The sequence below is a fragment of the Mustela nivalis genome (genome assembly GCF_964662115.1).
Source record: "Mustela nivalis genome assembly, chromosome: 1".
Classification (NCBI taxonomy): Eukaryota; Metazoa; Chordata; class Mammalia; order Carnivora; family Mustelidae; genus Mustela; species Mustela nivalis.
Genome location: NC_139020.1, coordinates 78,835,363 through 78,859,231, shown reverse-complemented (window position 1 = coordinate 78,859,231; position 23,869 = coordinate 78,835,363). Strand labels below are relative to the sequence as shown.

The window sequence follows — 23,869 nt, the reverse complement described above, 5'->3', positions numbered from 1 at the left end:
GGGTTAATTCCACTTGTCCAAATGAATTTAAAGTCAGGAATTTTAAATATTGTAATTTTAATTTGTCACATTGCTGTGCTTCTGAATATCTATGTCAGAGGCCTTCTTCACATTCAGCATTATAATCAATGTTCAGTTTGACACTGTGAGATTGGAAAGGTAGATACCAGCTCCCTTTTATAGATTAGGAAACAAAGGGTCAGAAACAATTATGTATGACCTGCCCAAAATTCTCCTATCAATAAAGCCTGTAGGGCGTGGAATGTAGATCTTCTGAGCTCCCAGTCTAATGTTCTTTCTACAGTATTAGAGGAGTTGTCCAGGTGAGAGTACAAAAGTAGCTACAAAAGCAGAAAACAGAGAAGCAATGTATGTAGTAGGGCTTATTTTCTGGGGGGGGGGGGGGAATATTCTTCTATTACTCCACATCCCCATGTTGTATCTGTATCATAGCTAACATTGTTAATGGAGAATCTCTTCCTTTGCCAAATTAGCAAACGAACTAAAATAACTGATTTTGATAGAAACATTTGCTAATACTTGAAAGCAACACCAAAATCTGTTAAATCTGAATCTGTTATTCCTAAAATGTATGTGATTGTGGAATGGGGTAAAGTAAATCATTACCAAATCTAGTGTATCTTTTTCTGGCACCAAGCAAGTTTTTGATTCTCCAACAGAGTATCCAACAATGTAATTTAGTTCCGACACTAACTGCCAGGAGTTAGCATTAGACCCCACAGGTAAAGTGCTCAATCCCTTAGACTGCTCCACCTCAGATTCTAGCCGCAAATGAGGTATTCAGGCTACCCCCATTTCTGCTAGGCCTACTACAAATTTGGGGGTTCTGTCAGAGGAAAAACAGACCATGGGGTACTGGGTGGCTCAGCCGGTTGAGCATCTCTCGGTTTCCACTCAGGACATGATCACCTGTGTCCTGAGATCCAGCCCCACTGTCAGACTCTGCACTCAGCAGGGAATCTGCTCAAAGATTCTCTCCCTCTGCCCCTCCCCCATGGCCCACATGCACCTGTGTGCATGCTTGTTCTCTCCCTCAAGTAAATAAATCTTTAAAAAAAAAGAAAAAACAGGGGCACCTGGGTGGCTCAGTGGGTTAGGCATCTGCTTTTGACTCAGGTCATGATCAAAGGGTCCTGGGATCAAGCCCCATGTGGGGCTCCCTGCTCAGAAGCAACTCTGCTACTCCCTCTCCCTCTGTGATCTCTCTCAATCTTAATCTCTCAAATAAATAAATAAATAAAAATCTTCAATAAAAAATAAAAATTTAAATTTTTTTTTTAAAAAGAAAAGAAGAAAAAACAGACCTAGACACTATTTAAAGCAATAAAAACAGATTTTAATCAGTAACTATTACAATAGGGGAAAAGAGAACTCCAGTATATAATACTGGTTCAGGTCCAGATACAGGATAAATACAAGGGCTTTATACCCAAGAAGCTGGGTGGGGGTCAGTGGAGGAAACATCGGAGATAAGAGGGGATTCTGGGTAAACTTACCTAACAGGGTTCTTGCTAAAGGAAAAGTGGTGATATCACCTAGGAGATGGTGAAAATAAGGAATTTTATCAGCTGTTGAGGTGATCAGGTATCAGAGATGCGGGTTTTAGTTAAAGGGACTTAGCAGGATTCTTGCTAGAGCTGGACTCTTGAAGACAAGGCCCAACAACAGAGCCTAGTCAAAAATAAAAAATAAAAAAAAGGACTCAGAAGAGCCTGCCTAGAGTTTAGTCAAGGAGAAAGCCTGTGAGTTCCCAAAATTCACTAGAATGACTCATAGAACTAAGAAAAGTGCTTTATTTACTAGGACTGATTTACTACAAAGTATACAACTCAGGAATAGCCAAATGAAGAAATGCATAGGGCAAGTGTGTGGGAAGGTATTCAGATCCTCCGTGCCCTCTCAGGGTATACCCCTTCCCCTACCCAGTACATTCTGTAGCTTTGCCAACCCCAGAAGCTCTGCAAACCTTGTGGGGCAGGGGCTTTGGTAGAGGTTCCATTATGTAGGTTGATTGATTAAATCATCCCTCCCATTTGTGACATCTTTAAAACCTAGAGGAAATTATGCTACATGAAATGACAAAGACACATGATCTCACTGAAAAAGTATTATCTAAAAAAGTCAAACTCATAGAAGTTGTCTAGGTGGCTCAGTCAGTTAAGCATCGGCCTTTGGCTCAGGTCATGATCTCAGGGTCCTGGGATCGAGCCCCATGTTACGCTTTAATATGTGAGAGCCAGGGCACTTGGGTGTCTCAGTCAGACCTGCCTTCGACTCAGGTCATGATCCTGCAGTCCCAGGACTGAGCCCCGAATCAGGTTCCCTGCTCAGTGGAGAATCTGCTACTCCTCTGACCCCCTCCTCATGTTCTCCCTCTCCCTCTCTCATTCTCTCTCTCAAATAAATAAATATAATCTTTTTTTTTTTTTAAAGAAATGTTCTTATTTTAAATATATTTAGGGGTTCTCTTTGCTAATCAGGACTTAATTTACTTGGTCTTCTGATATGATCCAATGTCGATTTCCTATCAAAATTATCAATGAATTACTATAATACTAGTTAAGAATTATGTCATAGTTGGGGTGCCTGGGTGGCTCAGTCGGTTGGGTGTCTGCCTTTGATTCCGGTCATGATCTCCAGGTCTTGGGATTGAGCCCCATGTCAAGCTTCCTGCTCAGCGGGGATTCTGCTTCTCCTCCCTCTGCCCCTCCAGCCCGCTCATGCTCTCTCTCTCTCTCTCTCTCCAACAAATAAATAAATGAAAATAAGATCTTCAGGAAGAAAAAAAGAATTATGTCACATTTAACAAATACCTAACAAATACCTACCTATATTTTTAGTATAAAGAAAACATAACCATTATATCTAAAATGAAACACATGAGAAACGTCCTTACTCTGTGGAAAAATATTCAACTTATTTCAGTTAAAAAGTTATGTGAGTGTTCAATTTATCACTCCCTCATAAAAGCTGCTAGAAATCTGTTAAAAATAACTCATAAGATTTTTTGATGGAATTGTAATATTTACTCCTCTATCCTAAAGGTAGAGTGTACCTTAGTCCAACACCAGAAGACACCTATTTAGTTGTATTTTTAAGTAAACAATTCAATTCAACAGTCTAATGATACCTTTTGTTCCACCTTCAAAAACTGCGCCAGCTCGTCCACAGTTAGGTGATCTTTCTTGTCACTGTAGCTCAACAGCAGCAAATAAAGGTCCCGTCTCAGTGACATCATTTTGTAGAAAACACAGAATTCTTCAAATGTCAGAGTTCCTTGATTCTCATCTGTATCAGCTTCCTAAAGGCAGAGGAAAAATAAAGGTATTATGAGAGTTTGAAATAGGAAACTCAGTACTGGGAAATCATATTTACTATAAAAAGGCTAGAACACATTTCACAAATGGTAAACACATTCTTTTCAAGCACACATGGGTCGATTTAAGTTAACTATTTATTAGACCACAAAAAAAAAAGATGTATGTTATAAAGATTCAACCTTATAAAAACCAATTTCTCTGGTCACAGTAAATTTATATACCAACCAAAAAAAAGTTTAAAAAAAAAATGTCTGAAGACAACATAATACGTTTCTAAATAGGAAACGAAACATGCACTACAGATTAAAATCCGTATGATGACTTAAAGCAGTAATTAGAAGGAAATAAAGTTTTTAACGTATTAGAGAACAAGGTAAACTGAAAACAGATAAGATAATAATTCAACTCAATAATTAAACTCAAAAAGCTAGAGAAAATTAGGCTAAAGAAAATACAAGGAAATAAATTATAAACAAGCAAAAAGCAGTGAAATAGAAAACAGATATATCATCCAAGGGTGACAATTAAACCAAGAGCTGGTCTTTCGAAGAATGAAAAAGAAATGTTGAGGAGTGCCTGGGTGGCTTAAACAATGCCTTCAGCTCAGGTTGTGACGCAGGGTCCTGGGATCAAGTCCTGCTTCAGACTCCTTGCTCAGCAGGGAGTCTGCCTCTTCCTCTGACCAACCACCCCTCAGGCTTATTCTCTCTCAAATAAATAAATAAATAAATAAATGAAATCTTTTAAAAAGGAAAAAAAAAAAGGAAAAAGAAATGTTGGACAAGACAAACCAGGAATAAAAGAGAAAAAATATTTAACATGTTATGAAAATACTAGTCTGTGACCAGCTTCTGAACTGTAATTCAATCAAATACAATTTTTAGGGGCACCTGGGTGGCTCAGTGGGTTAAGCCGCTGCCTTAGGCTCAGGTCATGATCTCAGGGTCCTGGGATCGAGTCCCGCATCAGGCTCTCTGCTCAGCAGAGAGCCTGCTTCCCTCTCTCTCTCTCTCTCTCTGCCTGCCTCTCTGTCTACTGTGATCTCTCTCTGTCAAAGAAATAAATAAAATCTTAAAAAAAAATACAATTTTTAAATATAATAGAATCTCTCTTAATTCGGCCTAGGTAGCTTATTTCTCTTACAGCCATCAGGATCATTGGTACTTCCTTGTTTTCCCTCCACAGAAGTCTGAAAAATCTACCTGGACTGATTTCTAGTTGAAATTATTCATTTCTAGAAATATTGAGCAAGAATCTTTCAACGTGTATCTTCCTACTGATTGGCTGAATTTTTGAGGAAACTCTAAAATTGTTGGGAATATGTAATGAGCAGCCAATCCATTCATATGATCTTCATTTTAAGTGAACACAGTTGTAACTGAACCAAAACTGACAGGGAACGAATGGCATCTTGAATTGCCCAGGTTTTGCAACATCTATACTCAGCTGTTATGGGGTTTTAGACATAGCTTTGCAAGTCAACATGTTCATAAAAAATATATTTTTAAAAATGTTGCTAACCTTGGGATAACTATGAGCACACACTTTAACCAATATTTAAATCATACACAGTTTCGTTGTGGAGCTGACTGGCTTCAGTCCTTTCAAAGGTAGAAGGAGAATGGTCTATAGAATATCCAGTTTGGGAACCTGAGATGCTTGTTTGTACAGTTACTGTGTCTTAAGAAACTGGGTCTAATATTCAAAATTTCTGCCATACCTTTGTTTCAAAGTATCTAACCCTAGATACAGAGGAAAAAAACATTTTTCAAGACTTCCTTATAAATATAAACAATTAAGAACAATAAAACTCTGACATATAAACAACAGCATTCAAAGACTTCAAAAGTAGCTATCCCAGCAATGTCCACAATAGCCAAACTATGGAAAGAACCTAGATGTCCATCAACAGATGAATGGATAAAGAAGAAGTGGTATATACACACAATGGAATACTATGCAGCCATCAAAGGAAATGAAATCTTGCCATTTGCTATGACATGGATGGAACTAGAGGGTATTATGTTTAGCAAAATAAGTCAATCGGAAAAAGACAACTATCATATCATCTCCCTGATATGAGGAAGTGAAGATGCAACATGGGGGTCTGGGGGGTAGGAAAAGAATAAATGAAACAAGATGGGATTGGGAGGGAGACAAACTATCAGAGACTCTTAATGTCACAAAACCAACTGAGGGTGGCCGGGGGGAGGTGGGTAGGGAGAGGGTGGTGGGGTTATAGACATTGGGGAGGGTATGTGATATAGTGAGTGCTGTGAAGTATGTAAACCTGGCAATTCACAGACCTGTACCCCTGGGGATAATAATACATTATATGTTTATAAAAAATTATATAATAAAAAAGTAGCTATCCATAACTTAAAAGATTTATTTTAAAACATTTTAGTTGAATCTTGCTTTGCAACAAAAAAGCAAAGAAAATTCTAGGAAGGCTTCAATGTCTGCACCAGCGATTCAACCAGAAGAAAAATGTTCCTGAAATAATACCAAGACCTTTGGTCCCAACCCTCTCCGACAAAGAGCATTTCCACAACCCTGCTAGGTACAAGGCCTGCAGTGGACATGTTCTCCAGCAGGTCCTACTGCTTATCCTACTTCTGGCTCCATCAGTCTTTAAACCTAAGGTCATAAAAAGAGACCCCTCGTGTTTTCTTAAGACTTGTCTAAAGATTTACTTTGAACGCATAAGACATTTGACATAAACATTTCCTGATTTGCCCTGCAAAATGCTTAGTGCATGAGAAATAAAAGGTGTCTAAAGGGGAAAATCATAGAAGTAAAAATAGATCAATATTTTATGTTATTCCCTTATCTAACCCCACATCATTATTTTTGTAGGTATACACTTTGCCTTCCTCTTTAAGGTTGGCCCCTCTCCTTTGATCAGAAGCTACCTCTTTAGTACCATGAGAATTTTCTGTGGAAAGGAACAGCTAGGAGTGTGGGGCTCACAACAGGACAAAAGTGAGATGTCACAGGGAGTGCCAGGAACATGGCAAATCCTTCCATACAGTCGAAAGACAGTTCTCTATTTGTGGCAATACAATTCCCCTCCAAAGCCTCTCTCCATCTCTGGGGTTTGTTCTACAGCATCTGCCTTCTCTTCTTTTCCTTTCTCTTCTGTTGTTCTCCAGTGCAATGTGACCTCATTGAAAACCATGTCCAGCCACGAGCTTGCCAAGGACAGGGCCACGGTAAGAATAAGAGGTCACAGAACGGAACCAGCTTCTACCTTCAATTCATCATTGCAACTTATCCCTCATGTCATTTCTGTCCTTACCGCCTCGAAAAACAAACGGTTAGAAAACAAAAGTAGCACAAAACATTAGCCATCAGAAAATATCACACTCTCGGCTTACTTTTACATGTACAAAATATCACCTAATCACTTAGAACAGAAAATTATTGCAAAACACGGATCGCGCATATGACTTCTCTCCAAATAAGAGCACTTCCTTAATTAGTATATTAGCAATTACTAATAATCTGACATTGTCTTTGTACTCACTCAATAGAGCTCACTTCTGTACCTTCAATAGAGGACTAGGTATAGTCCCAACTGGGGGCCACAGGGTACATTTGGCCCCAAGGGTTTTCCTCAAGGACGGACCAAGAGGGAAAGAGCATTTCATTTAATACCAGGAGGCAGTTGAATGAACTTATGGAGGGTTCCCTAAATGGTAGGAGTGAGATAGCACTTCTAAGCATCATGGGTTCTAAATCTTAAACCCCTCTGAAACGAAACAGAGCCTCTCAAGGACTTTAATAAGTGTCATTTCCTCAGACTACCTAGTCCGATTCTGATCCTCACAAGAGCTCTGTGGGGTGGGCCCCTGAAATGCTATCGCTCCCTTGAAGGCCCTTGACTGGGTTTACTCCATTATCTAAGTGCCAGGTAAAGCGCTTATAATCACTCCCTGAAAACAGCAACAATAAAAAAGCATCTTGGGAAGTGAAATCGTGCATATGTGTTAAGCTTAAGAAGCTTTTTTTTTTCTTTCACAAAACAAAGTGCCTCTTTTCCTCAAAGAAAAATATAATACAGAACAGATAATATCAACTTCCAACAAAACGGACCAGTCCTTGAAATATCCAAGTATAACAATAACCTCCAAAGTGTGTTTTATACAAGGCCAACCCAACTGTGAAAACGTACCTGAAACATTTGTCTGACTTTTCTTCGGGGAAGATTGACATTTAGTTTGTGCATCAGTTGGTGTATCTCTTCAATATTCAGTAAGCCGTCACCATTCTTATCAGCTTCCTCAAAGGTCTGCTTCACCCACATGAAGAAAGGTCAAGAAAAACACTTTTTTCATCAAAATAAAAATGGCTCTCTCACAGAATCCTCACAAGGACATTTCTCATAAACACAGAACTTGAGAAGAAAGTCTTTGGAGGAGGCCCTGCTTGCCATCCACGGGCGAGTGAGCCACTAATAGTGACCATAATCAACGGGTGGCTGGACACTCGTACCTGATTCCCTTCGCTTTAAAAGGAGACTCAACCCATGTCCTCCTGAGAGCTGCTTTACCTCACACTTTCTTAGCCAATACGTTAAGGAATATGATGTGAAGAAACTGCATATAGGGGCACCTGGGTGGCTCAGTGGATTAAGCCACTGCCTTCGGCTCGGGTCATGATCTCAGGGTCATGGGATCGAGTCCCGCATCGGGCTCTTTGCTCAGCAGGGAGCCTGCTTCCCTCTCTCTCTCTGCTTGACTCTCTGTCTACTTGTGATCTCTCTCTGTCAAATAAATAAATAAAATCTTTTAAAAAAAAAAAAAAAAGAAAGAAACTGCATATATACCAAATTTAGGCCTCATCTTCTTCCTCTATGACCTTCCAGTTAATGTATTTTTACCTTCACAACACCCCACACTAGGCAATGTTTTCAGTTCCCTTCTCTAGGCCCACTCCTACATTCTGAAATTCAGACGGTCTAGTTCAATGTCCTCATTGTTCAGATGAAGATATTAAGCTAGAGGAGAAGAGAGAATTCGTTAAGGATAAATTAGTTAAGAGATCCAGGTTTTTGGCAACCTGGTCTAGTACTCTCGTCTCCTATGCAGAAGGCCTATCTCTAGACTATGTTGGTCTTCCTATTACTAGTTCTGAAGGTTCTTGCCTAATAATGTCAAACTTCTAACTCCAGGGCAAGTCAGATATGCTACAAGTTACCCTCGAAATGCCAGTATAGTATTAGGTGACTGAGGATATAAAGCTGAATTTGGATACAAAAGATTTACATCAGGTGAACTGAGGTTTTAAAAAAACCCCTCAGGGGGAATGGCTCTTGGGTTGTTTTACATGGTAAGGAAGCAGAATAAATGGTAACCAGTGGATGAACTGAAATCTTTTTTAAAATGGATGATTCATAGTTGTTGGGAGTAAATTACAGAAGGCGGGAACCATGTGTATATTTAGAAAACCAAATTGAGCTTCAAAATTTGAATGGGAATGAAGAGCAAAAAACAGGTGGTGGAAAGAAACCAGAAAATCAAAGTAAGGAAAAGGTATAGGTTTAAAACCAACAAATGGGAGAATGGGACTAAGGTGAGAGAAAAGGGGAAATGGATAATATTTGCTTATCAAGCAGATGACATCACACTGATCTTCAAAGCCAAAATATTAACAGTCCACCCAATGGTAACACAGCACATTTACATTTCTTGGGTGATTCAAATTATGGTTGTGGGAGACTGTACCTCAAGAAGTAAAAACAACCAAAAATCTTATTTCATCTAAATTTATATAGAGGTCATTTTAATACTGTAAATACCTCATCTCACATTTTGTTCCTGTTATATTTGAAAATAACCACCCCAGTTCTTTCTAATTCAATTTCTCCTCATAGAGTTCAAGTAGGAGCTCATTATACATGATCCCTGGAAGTTAACAGGTGACCCAGGATGAAAGTAAAAATAGCTGAAGAATCAAAAGTGAAATATTTGGGCCAATTTCTAATAAGTACCTGAATGTCATTTTTTTTTTCTGTTTTCTGGGCACACAATGCCCATCCCTATCTATTTCTTTTGTCTATGGATGCTTCTCTGTGCCCAAAAAGGTATTCTGGCAGAGTTCAGAGTGATGAAATGAGTCCAGTAGTGATAATATTCTCATCCTTTCATTTTTTACTTCTTCACCAAACTCTCTCAAAGACTTCTCCAGAGAAAAGGCAAAGACAAGCAAACCCTGAGGATGAGTATTCTACTGATATAAACCCTAAGGGTAGGCTGTATCTGCAAGGTCTTCTGTGTAGACGCACAAGCTGGCCTTGACGATTGGTTTAGGGGATATGGGATTGGTATGACACAAAAAGAGGTAGAATAACACCAGGAAATGCACATTAGTCCTGATTCTTTGTTGACCTCGCCCTGTGACAGAGGGTTACTTATGTTACTTCTTGACCTCCCATTTCTTCATCTGTAAGGTCACTGAACACAACCAGATGACCCTGAAGTCCCTTCCAACTCTAAGATTCTATGACAGAAAAAAAAAAAAAAAAACAAAAAAAAACACTCTCTTCCAGTAACAGCACACATGGTATACAACACAATTACAGGTAAAATTCTTATGATATCTTAAAGCCATTCTTCATAATTAAGATAGGAGTACCCAAGAAAGCTCTAAATTAATGATTCTCATCATAATACGGGATAGTTTAAGAAGGGAAACTATCATTCTGAAAAGAAAAACTAGGAATGACAAGTTATGGCCTAGAATTTTCTATCAAAAAAATACAAGAAAATGTAAAGCATTGAATGCTAGTATTTACTGTAGGGGTGGGCAAACCTTTTCTGGAAAAAGCTTGATAGTGAATATTTTAGGATTTGTAAGCCATTAGGTCTTAGTTGTAGCTATTTGATTCTGCTCCCGTGACAAGAAAGTGGCTACAGGCAACACAGAAATTAATTGTCAGGGTTATGTTGCAATAAAATTGTACTTATGGGCACTGAAATTTGAATTTCATATAATTTTCACAATTTCACAAAATATTCCTCTTCTTTTGATTTTTTCAGCCATTGAAAACCAATTCCTAGCTTAGCAGCACATATAAAAAAGGCGATAGGCCAGATGTACCCTACAGGCTGCAGTTTACAAGGTTCCTGGTTATAGGCAAGGTGTAAACCTTTGGTTCACAACATCCATAAGGGACTGCCTAAAGTCCTCCGGATGTAATCATTTTCCTTATAGGGTCAAGAGATAAGGTGGGGGAATCATGGAGGAGAGCGGACCGATGGAGGAAAGTGGTGAGGCTTGCAGGCTGGGGCCACTGAGATTTCAAACTTTATCTGAATAGGAAAGGAAAAAATGTGTCAGTTCTTACCTCTCTTTAGCAATAAAAACAGTAGCTATTATTTATAAGTGCTTCATGTATGTTTGATAAGTGTTTTAAAGCACTCTGTGTGGAGCGCCTGGGTGGCTCAGTGGGTTAAAGCCTCTGCCTTCAGCTCAGGTCGTGATCCCAGGGTCCTGGGATCGAGCCCCACATTGGGCTCTCTGCTCAGCAGGGAACCTGCTTCCCCCCCAGCCTCTCTTCCTGCTTGTCATCTCTGTCAAATAAATAAATAAAATCTTAAAAAATTTAAAAAAATAAAAAATAAAGCACTCTGTGTGTATCAACTCAGATATCTGATCTTCACAAAACTATAAGGCACATGCTATGATTAATATCATCACCAGGGGACAGACAAAGACTCTGAGGCAAAAAAGTCTGAATGACTTATCCAAAATTATATGGTATATGGCAGATTTGGGGCTGAATGCCAGGCAGTACAATGCCAGGCTGAGTCCTTAAACACAATACTATATTGCTTATAATAGACATGAGTACTGCAACTGCCTCAATGCAACATAACCATATTGCAGAAATAACTTGAATTACATTTTACACTGGATGGATTTTTTTCATATACCCACAGAAGATTCATTATTCTCAGTATTCATTCACAGTTGAAAGTTTCAGGCCTATTTGAAATGTAATAATAACGAACATCCCAAAGCTGTTCGTCTCAACTAGTGTAATTAAATGTATGCCCAATCAAGGATATTATTCTGTTATTAAGGTATTGCCTAAAACCCTATCAAATTCTGGCAAATCTGTATGAGAATGGTTCCCTAATTCCACATAACTTTCCCAAATTTTGACATCAGCTTCTTCTTTATTATTCATTAATTTCCTCTTTCCTTTTCTCTCCTCACTGACACAAGCATCAAATGTTTCTCTGTTTCTCATAAAATTGTTCCCTGTGCAGTTCTGGGGTAGTTCCAGTTAGCATATTTTCAGAATATAAAATCCCTCAGCTGTCAACTTGGTTAATTCAAACATGAAAACTTTCTAATGCAGTAAATATGGACAAACAAAATCTATTGAGCTAAAATGGTGTAGATTCATATTAGAATATTATGACTTTAGGATGTAAAACGTAATCCCCATGGTAGCCATAAAGAAAACAGCTATAAGTGCTCCATATCACTCGGCATCAGGGAAATACAAATCAAAACCACAATGAGATATCACCTCACACCAGTCAGAATGGCTAAAATTAACAAGTCAGGAAATGACAGATGCTGGCGAGGATGCGGAGAAAGGGGAACCCTCCTTCACTGTTGGTGGGAATGCAAGCTGGTGCAGCCACTCTGGAAAACAGCATGGAGGTTCCTCAAAATGTTGAAAATAGAACTGCCCTATGACCCAGCAATTGCACTACTGGGTATTTACCCTAAAGATACAAACGTAGTGATCCGAAGGGGCACGTGCACCCGAATGTTTATAGCAGCAATGTCTATAATAGCCAAACTATGGAAAGAACCTAGATGTCCATCAACAGATGAATGGATAAAGTGTGTCTATATACACAATGGAATACTATGCAGCCATCAAAAGAAATGAAATCTTGCCATTTGCGACAACCTGGATGGAACTAGAGCGTATCATGCTTAGCAAAATAAGTCAAGCGGAGAAAGACAACTATCATATGATCTCCCTGATATGAGGAAGTGGTGACGGGCAACATGCGGGCTTAAGTGGGTAGGAGAATAAATGAAACAAGATGGGATTGGGAGGGAGACAAAACATAAGTGACTCTTAATCTCACAAAACAAACTGAGGGTTGCTTGGGGGAGGGGGGTTGGGAGAAGGGGAATGGGGTTATGGACATTGGGGAGGGTATGTGCTTTGGTGAGTGCTGTGAAGTGTGTAAACCTGGTGATTCGCAGACCTGTACCCCTGGGGATAAAAATATATTATATGTTTATAAAAAAAAAGAAAACAGCTATAAGTTATACAAAAGGATGTGAGGAAGGAATTTAAAATTTCTCTACCAAAAAAAGAAAATCAACTAAACAAAAAAAGGAATGCAGAAAACAAGAGACAAAAAGATATAAGGCATAAAGAAAGCAAATAGCACAATGTCAGAAGTAAGTCCCTTATTATCAGTAAGTACTTTAACTGTAAATGGATTAAAGACCGAGATTGGAAGAATGGATAAAAACACAAGACCCAACTATAAGAGACTCAACTAAGATCCACTCACTGAGAGTGAAAAGATGGAAAAAGATATTCCATGCAAGAGTAACCAAAAGAGAACAGAGGTGGTTCTAATAACAAACAAAATAAACTTTAAATCAAAAGAAATTTTTAAGAGATAAATAATGACATTATATATTGATAAAAGGTTCGAAGATATAATGATTATAACAATGACAAATCTAATGACAAATCAAAATATATGAAGCAAAAACTAATAGAATTGAAGGGAGATGTAGACAGTTCTAAATGATAGTTGGAGAATTCATTACCCCACTCACAGTATGGACAGAACAACCAGATGGAAGATAAGGAAATAGAGAATGCAAACAATACAATGAACCCATTAGTTCTAACACACATGAACAGAACACTCTAACCAACAGTATACACATGTTTCTCAAGGACAGATGGAACATTTTCCAGGCTAGATCATATTTTAGGCCATAAATTAAGTCTCCAACTTTAAAACATAGATATCATTCAAAGTATCTTCTTTGACCACAATGGGATGAAATTAGAAACAAGTACTACAAGGAAAACTAGAAAATTCAGAAAATTATGGAAATTAAACAACACACTTTTAAACAACCAATGGATCAAAGAAGAAATCATAAAGGAAATTAGAAAACACTTAAAGACAAATGAAACACAACACACTAAACTTATACAGTAAGAGCAGTGCTAAGGGGAGAAATTTACAGCTATAAATGCTTACATTAAAAAAAAATAAACTTAAAGCTAATATAACATTGCACCTCAATTCTAATTCTATTAAAAAACAAACAATTTTTGAAATAATGACTAAAAATGAAATTCAAGAAAGATTTCACATACCATCAACTTAACATCTTAAAGAACTAGAAAAAAAGAAGACAAACTAAATCCAAAGCTAGCATAAAAGAAAATAAGAAAGATTAGAGGAAAGAGCAATGAAATAGAGATAGAAAAACAAGAGAAAAATCAATGAAATGAAAAGGAGGCTCTTTGTGAAAAGACCAACAGCATTAACAAACCTTTAGCTAGCTAGATTAACAAAAAATAGAAAGGATTTAAATTACTAAAATCAGAAACAAAAGTGAGGACATTACTACCAATTCTACAGAAATAAAAAGGATTTTAAGAGAGTACTATGAAAAACTGCATGCTAACAAACTGGATAAACTAAATGAAATAGACAAATCCTAGAAACATAAAACCTACAGAGACTAAATCACAAAGAAAATAAAATGTGAATAGGTCTCTAACCAGTAAGGAGCTTGACTCAGTAACCAAAAAATCTCTTAACAAAGAAAACTCAATATTTGATACTTAAACTTAAATTCAGCTCTGCTGAATTCTACCAAACATTAAAAGAATTAACACCAATCCTTCTCAAAAAACCCAAGAGGGTACATTTTCTAGCTCATTCTATGAGGCCAGTATTAGCCTGATGCCAAACTCAAAGATACCACAAGAAAAATATATATATACAGACCAAGAAACAGTAGTGCAAAAATGCTCAACAGGATACTTGCACATAAAATTCAGCAGTATATTAAAGGAATTATACACCATGACCAAGAGGGATTTATTCCTGGAATATACCAATGGCTCAACATATGAGAATAGATCAACAGCAACATAAGGAAGGGGGAAAAAAAAAACCACATCATCATCTCAACTGATGCAGAAGAGCATTTGACTAAATTCAACACCTTTTCATGATAAAAACACTCAAGACAGAAGGAATAAAAGAAAACTCTTCAATATAGTAAAAGACACGTATGAAAAAAAACAGTAAATATATTCAATAGTGAAAGACTGAAAGCTTTCCTCAATAATCAGGAACAAGGCAAAGGTGCCATCTTCCACCACTTTTATTCAACAGAGTACTAAGTTTTAGGCAGAGCAGAAGGAAGGAAGGCAGGCAGGAAGGCAGTCAGGCAGAAGGAAAAGGCAGCTAAGTTAGAAAGAAGTAAAATTATTTGTTTGCAGATGATATGATCTGATATACAGAAAACCTTGAAGACTCCATAAAAAAGTTGTTAGAATAAATGAATTCAGTCAGCAAAGTAGCAGTACACAAAGCCAACACACAAAAATTGGCTGCATTTCTATATATGAACATTAACAATCTGAGAAGGAATTACAAAAATAATTCCATGTACATCTCATCAAAATAACAAAATACTTAGGAATTAATAAGGAAGGTCAAAAACTTGCACAATGAAAACACAACACATTGCTGAAAGAGATTAAAGAAGATATAACTGGATGGAATCCATGTTCATGGACTGGAAAACAATTTAGTTAAAATGTCAGTCCTACCCAAAGCAACTTACAGAGTCAATGCAACTTCTATCCAAATACCAATGACATTTTCTGCAGAAATAGAAAAATTCATCCTAAAATTCAGGAACTCTGAGTAGCCAAACCATCTTGAAAATGAACAAAACTGGAAAACTCACACTTCCTGAATTCAAAAGTTATCTTGAAGCTATAGTAATCAAAACAGTGTTGTATTAGTATGAAGACAAACATATAAACCAATATAACAAAATAGCCCACAAATAAACCCTCACATCTATGGTCAAATGATTTTTGACAAGGCCGCCAAGACCAATTGATGAAAAAAAAAAGTCTTTTCCACAAATTGGCCTGGAAAGCTTGGATATTGACATGCAAAAGAATGAAGTTGGATAATTACCTAATACCATCCACAAAAATTAATTCAAATGAATCAATGACATAAATGTAAGACCAAAAACAATAAAACTCTTTAGCAGAAAACAGAATGAAATCTTCACAGTATGGAATCTGGCAAAGGTTTCTTGGGTATGACACTCTAAAGCGCAGGTGACAAAAGATAAAGCAGGCAAACTGGACTTCATGAAACTTCAAAAATATTGTGCACCGAGGACACTATCAAGAAGGTAAGAAGACCAACGGAATAAAAGAAAAGGTTTGTAAGCCATGTAACTACTAAGGAATTAATATACAGAACTCTCAAAATTCAACAACAGAAAAGCAGACAACCGGGTCGGGGGTGTATCAGATTGCAAACATCAGTAACCTTGAAAGAGTGGGTACAAAATTCATAGACAGGGATAAAGACAATTGATCTTTTTGTTATGCAGCTCTGTATTCTTTGGCTTACTGCAATAAGCATGCATTTCTCACTTAACTAGAACGGTCGAGTGAAGGGGTAAATTTTGCCACCATTTAGAAAAAACAACAGTATGCCCATTGCTCTTACTGGTCTACTTCAGAGTTTATGAGAAGCGTTTATATACGTGGCTAAAAGCTCTGGAACACTGTGAACTTGTGGGAGTTAACTGGGTGAGGAGAGCACTTCTACAATTGCTTGTCTTCCCAACAACCATTTCCCTTCCTTCTTCCTTGTTGAAGAACTTCAGTTTCGTTCAGGTATGCCAGAACAATTTGCTCCCATGGAGGCAGAAGGTGAATCTTCGACTGGCCTTAGTGCAGCCATCCCCAGAGTAGAATCCAAAGCATCCCCCTAACCATGAGGTCCCCCCCTTCCAACCATTTATCTGTGTGAGGCTAAATTTTCTTCACATATTTCCACCAAAACAATACAACGTACAGATTAAATGCAGAAGCGGATAGGAAAATACATGCGTGCTGTTCAGACAGACATTGAAGACACCTGCAAAAGAGGAAAGAACACTATTCTTTTTCACTAATTTGTTTTGAAAAATAGTTTTCATAAAAATATGTTAACATGTAATGTTATTATGATTTTATTTTTTTAAGATGTTTATTTATTTGACAGAGAAAGACACAGCAAGAGAAGGAACATAAGCAGGGGGAGTGGGAGAGGGAGAAGCAGGCTTCCCACGGAGTAGGGAGCCCCATGCGGGGCTCAATCCCAGGACCCCAGGATCATGACCTGAGCTGAAGGCAGCCACTTAAGACTGATCCACCCAGGTGCTCCAGTTTATTATAATTTTAAGAGTATTAACAATTTTTTTTAATTCTCAGATTTAATTTCTAATATGACAGTATCAACAGATGAAACCCACATAAACAAAAACCCTTTCAGTTTTTACGAGTGCAAGAGTCCCGAGCTCCAATTATGCTAATCGGTTTATGTTGTTGAAGACTGCTTTAGGAATGGGCCTAGAACAGCCATTGGGCCAATGATGAGATTTAGTCCTTGCAGTGGGTGCGGGGGGTGGGCGAGGGCATGGCTGGGAAAATTTACTTTGTTCTTAAAAAAAGAATTATGAGAAGAAACTATGATCCCTCAGAGCAGTGCTGTGTTTGGAACTGCTATCTGAAGCAGGTGTACCTCTATCTGACCATGGGGCAGCCGCTGAAGGACCATCCCAACAGGCTGAGCCTGGCAGAACTCCGGTCTCTGATGACATCACTGAGCCATGATTAACCAACCCGTGAACTGCCCCATCTCACCTCTCCTGTTCATGAAAAATTAATATTCCTTTAGTTTGGGACACAGTACGGTTCCATGGCTTATATCAGAAAGCAATTTTATTCAATATTTTTGTTTGTTTTTTTACCAAATGTTAAGGAGTTAAGAACTAAATTAACAGAATAAAGCACAGAAAGTTAGTTTCTATGTCTGTGTTTTGCTCACTTATGAATCCCAGGTGCCTTTATCTGCATGCTGTGAATATTGATGAAAACATCATGGCTCATCAGCTCAGACCTTCACACTGTCAAAATTCCTTTCATGGGCTGAATATTTCCACTCTGCTCAAACAATACCCTGGGTGAGAAATCATAACTAGAGCAGCACAAATTTATCACTACTCTGGGGGGAAAAAATTAGGGCATACATTCCAATGACAGCAAGGAAGTAGTCCCACTCCCTTCATAGATAGGGGTACATGTATTTTCAGACCATTCCAAATGTGAAAAAGGGGGCACCTGGGTGGCTCAGTGGGTTAAGTATCATGATCCCAAGGTCCTGGGATTGAGTTCCAAGTCAGGCTCCCTGCTCAGCCAGGAGCCTGCTTCTTCCTCTCCTTCTCCCTCTGCCTACTGCCCCCCTGTGTGTGCTCTCTCTCACTCCCTCTCCAAAATAAATAAATAAAGTCTTCTTTAAAAAAAAAAAAATGTGATAAAGGAAATCAAAGCAGTCAACAACTCCATTGTCTTCACTTTACAGATAAGGAAATTGAGGCCAGAAAGTCCATGTCCCATGACCAGGCCAATACCAGCGCAAGAGGTATCTCCAGACCAAGGAGGTTAACTATCTGGTCAGCACAGGACCTCAAGAACAGGCTTCATCAAGGACACTCAGAGAAGTCCCTAGTTTCTTTTACAATTCAGAGAAGGTAAATGATATGAAGCAAAAAATAACTTCCCCTTCCGTATCCATCAGTTTCCATACTGTAAATTAAAAAGAGAGACAGAAAAAGCAGGAAGGAGCTTAATATCTCATATGTAATTAGAACTCAAAGAGTACCTGTTAAACTAAACTGACTTGATCACAAAGCAGGATTTTCTCTAATCCAAATAAACACCTTCCCAGCTACCACGTCTCTCTTAGGAAACTTTAGGCTGCATTTGGAGATCTCTGATTGTGAAGCTAAATTCAGTCTCCTCCTTAGAAGCCGGAGTTCATGCCAGCTCATTTCTGTCTGTTCTGTGCATTCATCTACTTGGGGTGAGAGGGAGGAGGGGGAAGAAAGGTGCTAGGGGTAAAGAAAGAGAGAGAGAGAGAGAGGAAGGTGGCTTTAAGCCTCAAAACTGCAGGGGAAAATAAAACACGGTCTAATACACACACACACACACACACACACACACACACACAGCTCAACATTAACATTGTAGGGAGGATATTGGTCATGGGTTCTCTGCCTCTTGGCAAGGGAATCTTCATCACTGATGCCGGCCATCAGGTACTTCAGGCCTGTGATCCAGGTGCGGGCCTCCTCGGGGTTGGAGGTGATGAGGTCCAGAGACTCCATGTGGTTGCCATGGTAAATGGTGAAGCAGCAGCTGGGGTCAAAGTGGCCCTCCGCTTGTCTGTGGAATATTTCAGACTGCCGACCTTCGGTGACTTTGTAAATGGAGTCGATAAGTACTGCGGGGAAAGCAGAACACACAGTTGCATGGCATAATGGATTTGGGGAAAAAAAAATTTTTTTTAAACAGCAAAATCATCTTAAATTCTAAAAATAAGCACGAACAGGGACAGCTGGGTGGCCCAGTCAGTTAAGCCTCTGACTCTTGGTCTCGGCCCAGGTCACGATCCCTGGGTCTTAAGATCGAGCCCCGCATTGGGCTCCACACTCAGCAGGGAGTCTGCTTGAAGATTCTCTCCCTCTGCTGCTTCACACACACACACACACACACACTCTCACTCTATCTCAAATAAATAGGTCTTTAAAAAAAATAAGCATGAACAAATTCACTGTCTGTGAACTGTGGTATTAAGTTCAAATGTGAAATACAAGCCCTATCGTTTCCCGCTAGGGACCTTCTGCCAGCAAAATGGAGACTGGCCACCTTACCTTCCCGGGCAGCCTTGGGCCTGGACCGCGCCTTCCCAGGCACTGAGTCAGGACATGTTGAAATTTATGACAGGAAGAGCGATACACAGATCAGGGCAAAAAGGAGACTAGGAATGTATCAAATTTACAGCTTGCATATTTGCACAGGGAAAACATACAAAGACCTAGAACCAACTCTGGAGTTGTGCATAAGATGACAGTTAAATATTGGAAGGAACAAAACGTTTGGTGGTAACTGAGTAGCATGGCTAAATGTGACTGGTATCTCCAGAAAGAACGCCAGGACGGTAAAGGTCAAGCAGGGCTTAGAGAGGTAGAGGAATAAAATGGTATCCCAGAAGAAAAAAAAACATAGGATACAGAAACATGAGGTCCACTGCAGGGATATTAAATAGGTCACTTGTGCAAGACTAGAAAGCTCAAGAGAGAGTATAGTGGGACATACAGCCAGAAAGGTAGGGAGAAGCTAGATCACAGAGAGCCTGGGATAAGAGACCAGAGCTGAGCATCTTTTAGGTAATGAAACAACACTGCAGATTTGGATCAGAGAAGCACTAACAGGGATGATTACTTAAATTAGAATACTACTTTTTTGTTTGCTTGCTTGTTTTTAAGCGTGGATCAGAAGTATTGCAATCTTACTGATTGCCTCTAATACCATCTCCTCCACTCTGCCTTCGTGGCAAAGCCACGATTTTCTTCTGGTATCAACTCATTCCCCACACAATTCATAGAGAAATGAGCCAACGCCTCCCCGCTTCCCCCAGTCCCCAGGGCAAGTTCTGGAATGTCTAAGACATTGGAGAGGCCCCATTCCTATTTCCTATGATCGATTTAGGTGTGGGAATATAATGCAATTCTGACCAAGGAGACATGGGGCAGTCCGCTTCGAGAGAAAATTCTGGAAAGGGGTTCCCTTCTCCTAAAAAGGAAGCACCATGTTGCTGCTGCCTTGACGACAGGGTCAACATACAGGGGAAACAGCCTAGAGCCCTGAGGAAAACAGAACTAAAGACTCAACATCCCACACCTGGACCTGCCGATCTCTGAGTTTCTTGTTACGTGAGATGATATCTTTATTTTTCGTGTAAGTCTAATTTAGTCAATGTCTTATGCTACTTGAAGATGAAAGCATCTTAACAGACAAAAACAAAAGACACTAGCAAAATGGAGACTGGTCAGGAGACTTGTCGACAGGCCAGATAGGTGAAGAGACCAGAGACCAGGGAGGTTCCTATGAAAACAGGAAGGAAGGAGATGAGAGAGCCACTACTCAGGACCCAAGACCAACTTGGTGCTGAATGTACAAGGTGTGGGAGAGAGACTTTCAGTAGGGGTCAGATCAAAACTCTTTTGCTTGATATCACTAAAAGCTAACTCACTGATCAGTTAGCTTTGCTCAGAATATGGCAATACACTTTTAAGTCCACTGGATTTATAATACCCTTCAACTTTTATTAAAAATCAATAATAAATAGGGGTGCCTGGGTGCCTCAGTCAGTAAGCATCTGCCTTCGGCTCGAGTCATGATCCTGGGGTCCTGGGATCGAGCCCCACCTCAGGCTTCCTGCTCCACGAGATGCCTGCTTCTCCCTCTGCTTATGCTCCCTCTCTCACCATCTCTCTCTCTCTCTCTGTCAAATAAATAAATAAAATCTTTAAAAAAAATGGGGCGCCCAGGTGGCTCAGTGGGTTAAGCCGCTGCCTTCGGCTCAGGTCATGATCTCAGGGTCCTGGGATCGAGTCCCGCATTGGGCTCTCTGCTCGGCAGAGAGCCTGCTTCCTCCTTTCCCTCTCTCTCTGCCTGCCTCTCTGCCTACTTGTGATCTCTCTCTGTCAAATAAATAAAAATAAAAAATCTTTAAAAAAAAAAATCTTTAAAAAAAAATTTTAATAAAATAATAAATAAATAAATAAATAGAGGGACTCAGGCTATAAAACCTCTTATCTCAACTAAAAAATAAATCATGTTTCCAGCACAGGGCAAATATTAACATTTACCGCACTCACATGGACAAGAAAACTTTTATGGATTAAAATCCCCAAGGAATTAAAAAGACAAAATGGTCATTACTTATTCAGACTGTCTGCATCCTTTAGCAACTGACCCCAAAACTTACAAAACTATCAAAGTTTCATAGATCTGAAGCTTCCAGACAGCCCAGCAAATATAACCCATGTGGAACTATATCACGTCAAGCAAAGAATTCAAAGACTGGTCTTACTTTTTGCCTTCTCACTCTTCCTCGAGGGTCTCCACCGGAGGCGGGTCCGATGCTCATCCAGGTAGAAGAGCCGGACTAGCCCTTTGCTCCCACGTTTCAATTTGATCATCTGTGTCCCCGACTGCATCACACTCATGCATCTTTCAACTGCCAAGAGAGATTAGAGCACGTTTAGCTGTTAAACCGTATACGTGTAGACTAGCGTTCAGAAAATCTACTGTCACGGGGCGCCTGGGTGGCTCAGTGGGTTAAAGCCTCTGCCTTCGGCTCAGGTCATGATCCCATAATTCCAGGCTTAAGCCCCCACATCCAGCTCTCTGCTCAGCAGGGAGCCTGCTTCCTCCTCTCTCTGCCTGCTTCTCTGCCTACTTGTGATCTCTGTCAAATAAATAAATAAAGTCTTAAAGAAAGAAAGAAAATCTACTGTCAAATAAAACCTCAGATTCACCTCCCAAAGATTCCAAGAACCAGAAGTCTAAAGTTGGGAAAAATAATCTGGAAAGAGCCATTGAGGAACTGATTCACCAGTCTTAAACCAGTAAAAATAGCCTTCCTGATTGAAAGAAAATTTCTACTTCCAGGTAAACATTGCATCAATGTTACACAGGACCATCTTTTGTTCTAACTGGCAACATACTTTTTGGTATGAGAGTAATAATTTGATGCTTGGATTTATGTTTAGAAAGCATTTCTCAGACTTCATAGTGAATATTTGTGAGTTTTTAGTCAGTTGTAAAAACATCTTGTGATAATCCTTGAAGATGCAATCAATAAAAACAAAATTGACAAAATGTTAACAATTTTTGAAATTGGATAATGACTACTATGGGTTCATACTATTATATTTCTGTATATATTTGAAAATCAAATAAATATAAAAATATTTAAATAAATAAATACGAAAATAAATCTTTTAAAAATGTGATCAGAAAAAAAATCACTTTTTCACAATTCAGCATAAAACGTCCATTGATTAATGAAATAAACTGCTAAGATTTTCCACCTAGAAGAATAATTTAGTGATTGAATTCAGGTACTGTCCAAATCTCTCACTGTCCAAGCTAAAACTATCATTTAAATTCTCTCTGCTTTGAGATGAACCTTGTTAGAAATGGGCGTCTGCCGGTGTGGCCTGTTTCCCCTTCTTTGGTAACTAGAAATACTCCTTTTCCATTTCATGTGTTTTTGGTGGCCAATCACCCCAACTAAGAAATGGGCACCTGACTGACTTAAGCTAAGAGCAAATCTGAGTCCCTTCCAAAAAACACAAATCCTGAGCTGAGCATGGGAAGGAAACAGAACTGAGCTATTTCAATGGCCAAAACTTAAAAGACACTCCTGCCTGGCCACCCTAAGATTCCATAGTTGTTACGGTTATCCTGGAGGCTGACATTGTCCTCTGGATTCTGCAAGTTATTCAATACTCTTCCAAATACTTTCTTATTATATTATCCAGAGATAGCTTTTATTTCACTGACCATTACAAAGGCACCTTTATAACCACGAGAGCACTACAAACATCTGGTTTGGAGTACCTATCTTATCAAGCAGTATGCCATTAGAAACAGATCAAAGAAACACAGAAAATAAACTTCAACAACATGAGAGGTCAGCTTTTATGACTATGTAGCCTGTCTTTACCAGGAGAGATAAGGTGATCTTAAAGGTGAGATATTGTATGTGCAGGGCACTGACTAAAAGTAACTTCAGCATAACCAACTTTCACTCTTCCTTGCATGAAGAGCTTTTTCTTCTCCAAAGAAATCAAAGAAGAACTGCATAAAATTAAGTTGGTTTTAGGATTTGATATTGCAAGGAAAGTGAAGTATAGGCTGCTCTTTCTCCTTTTATCTGACATATCAAAAATTCAAAAGTAACAAAATAGCACTTATGAAAACAAACACACAAACTTAAAATACTTACTTTGAAGCAAAGAGCAAAATTTGAGATTTGGTTTTGCACACGTTAAGTAGTCACACACTACTAAGTACCATTCATTTAGGTAATAACAAAAGCCCCAGATTTGAATTGTTGACAGCCACACTGACCACATCATACCAGTAATTACAGGGAGAACGGAGTGTCAGCGTATCGAGATAAAATCATCAAGTCAAACCAACAAAGCCAAAACTCCTAGAAAAATCTGAGAACTCGACTGACCACTGATAACAACAGGTCACATCAGGGCTCCTGGCTGGCTTAGTTGGTAGAACATGTGACTTTTTTTTTTTTTTTTTTTAGATTTTATTTATTTATTTGACA

The 23,869-nt window shown here is 38.9% G+C and overlaps 1 protein-coding gene across 9 annotated transcripts in view; it reads right to left on the bottom strand.

The window, feature by feature from the left end:
* The window catches only part of PLCH1 (phospholipase C eta 1), a 91,064-nt gene extending 69,285 nt beyond the window's left edge, over window positions 1-21,779 (bottom strand). For 5 of the 9 annotated variants that reach the window (XM_082743237.1, XM_082743239.1, XM_082743238.1 and 2 more), the window contains exons 1-4: window positions 21,608-21,777; window positions 18,709-18,952; window positions 7,519-7,648; window positions 3,152-3,322 (exon numbers count right to left, since the gene is read on the bottom strand). In XM_082743237.1, the coding sequence (XP_082599363.1) occupies window positions 3,152-3,322; window positions 7,519-7,648; window positions 18,709-18,952; window positions 21,608-21,743 (681 nt within the window). In that variant the 5' untranslated portion in view covers window positions 21,744-21,777. Of the gene's footprint in view, window positions 1-3,151; window positions 3,323-7,518; window positions 7,649-18,708; window positions 18,953-21,607 lie in introns of all 9 variants that reach the window. The other 4 variants (XM_082743244.1, XM_082743245.1, XM_082743241.1 and 1 more) reach the window with 2 other exon arrangements.
* Window positions 21,780-23,869: the final 2,090 nt, after the last annotated feature.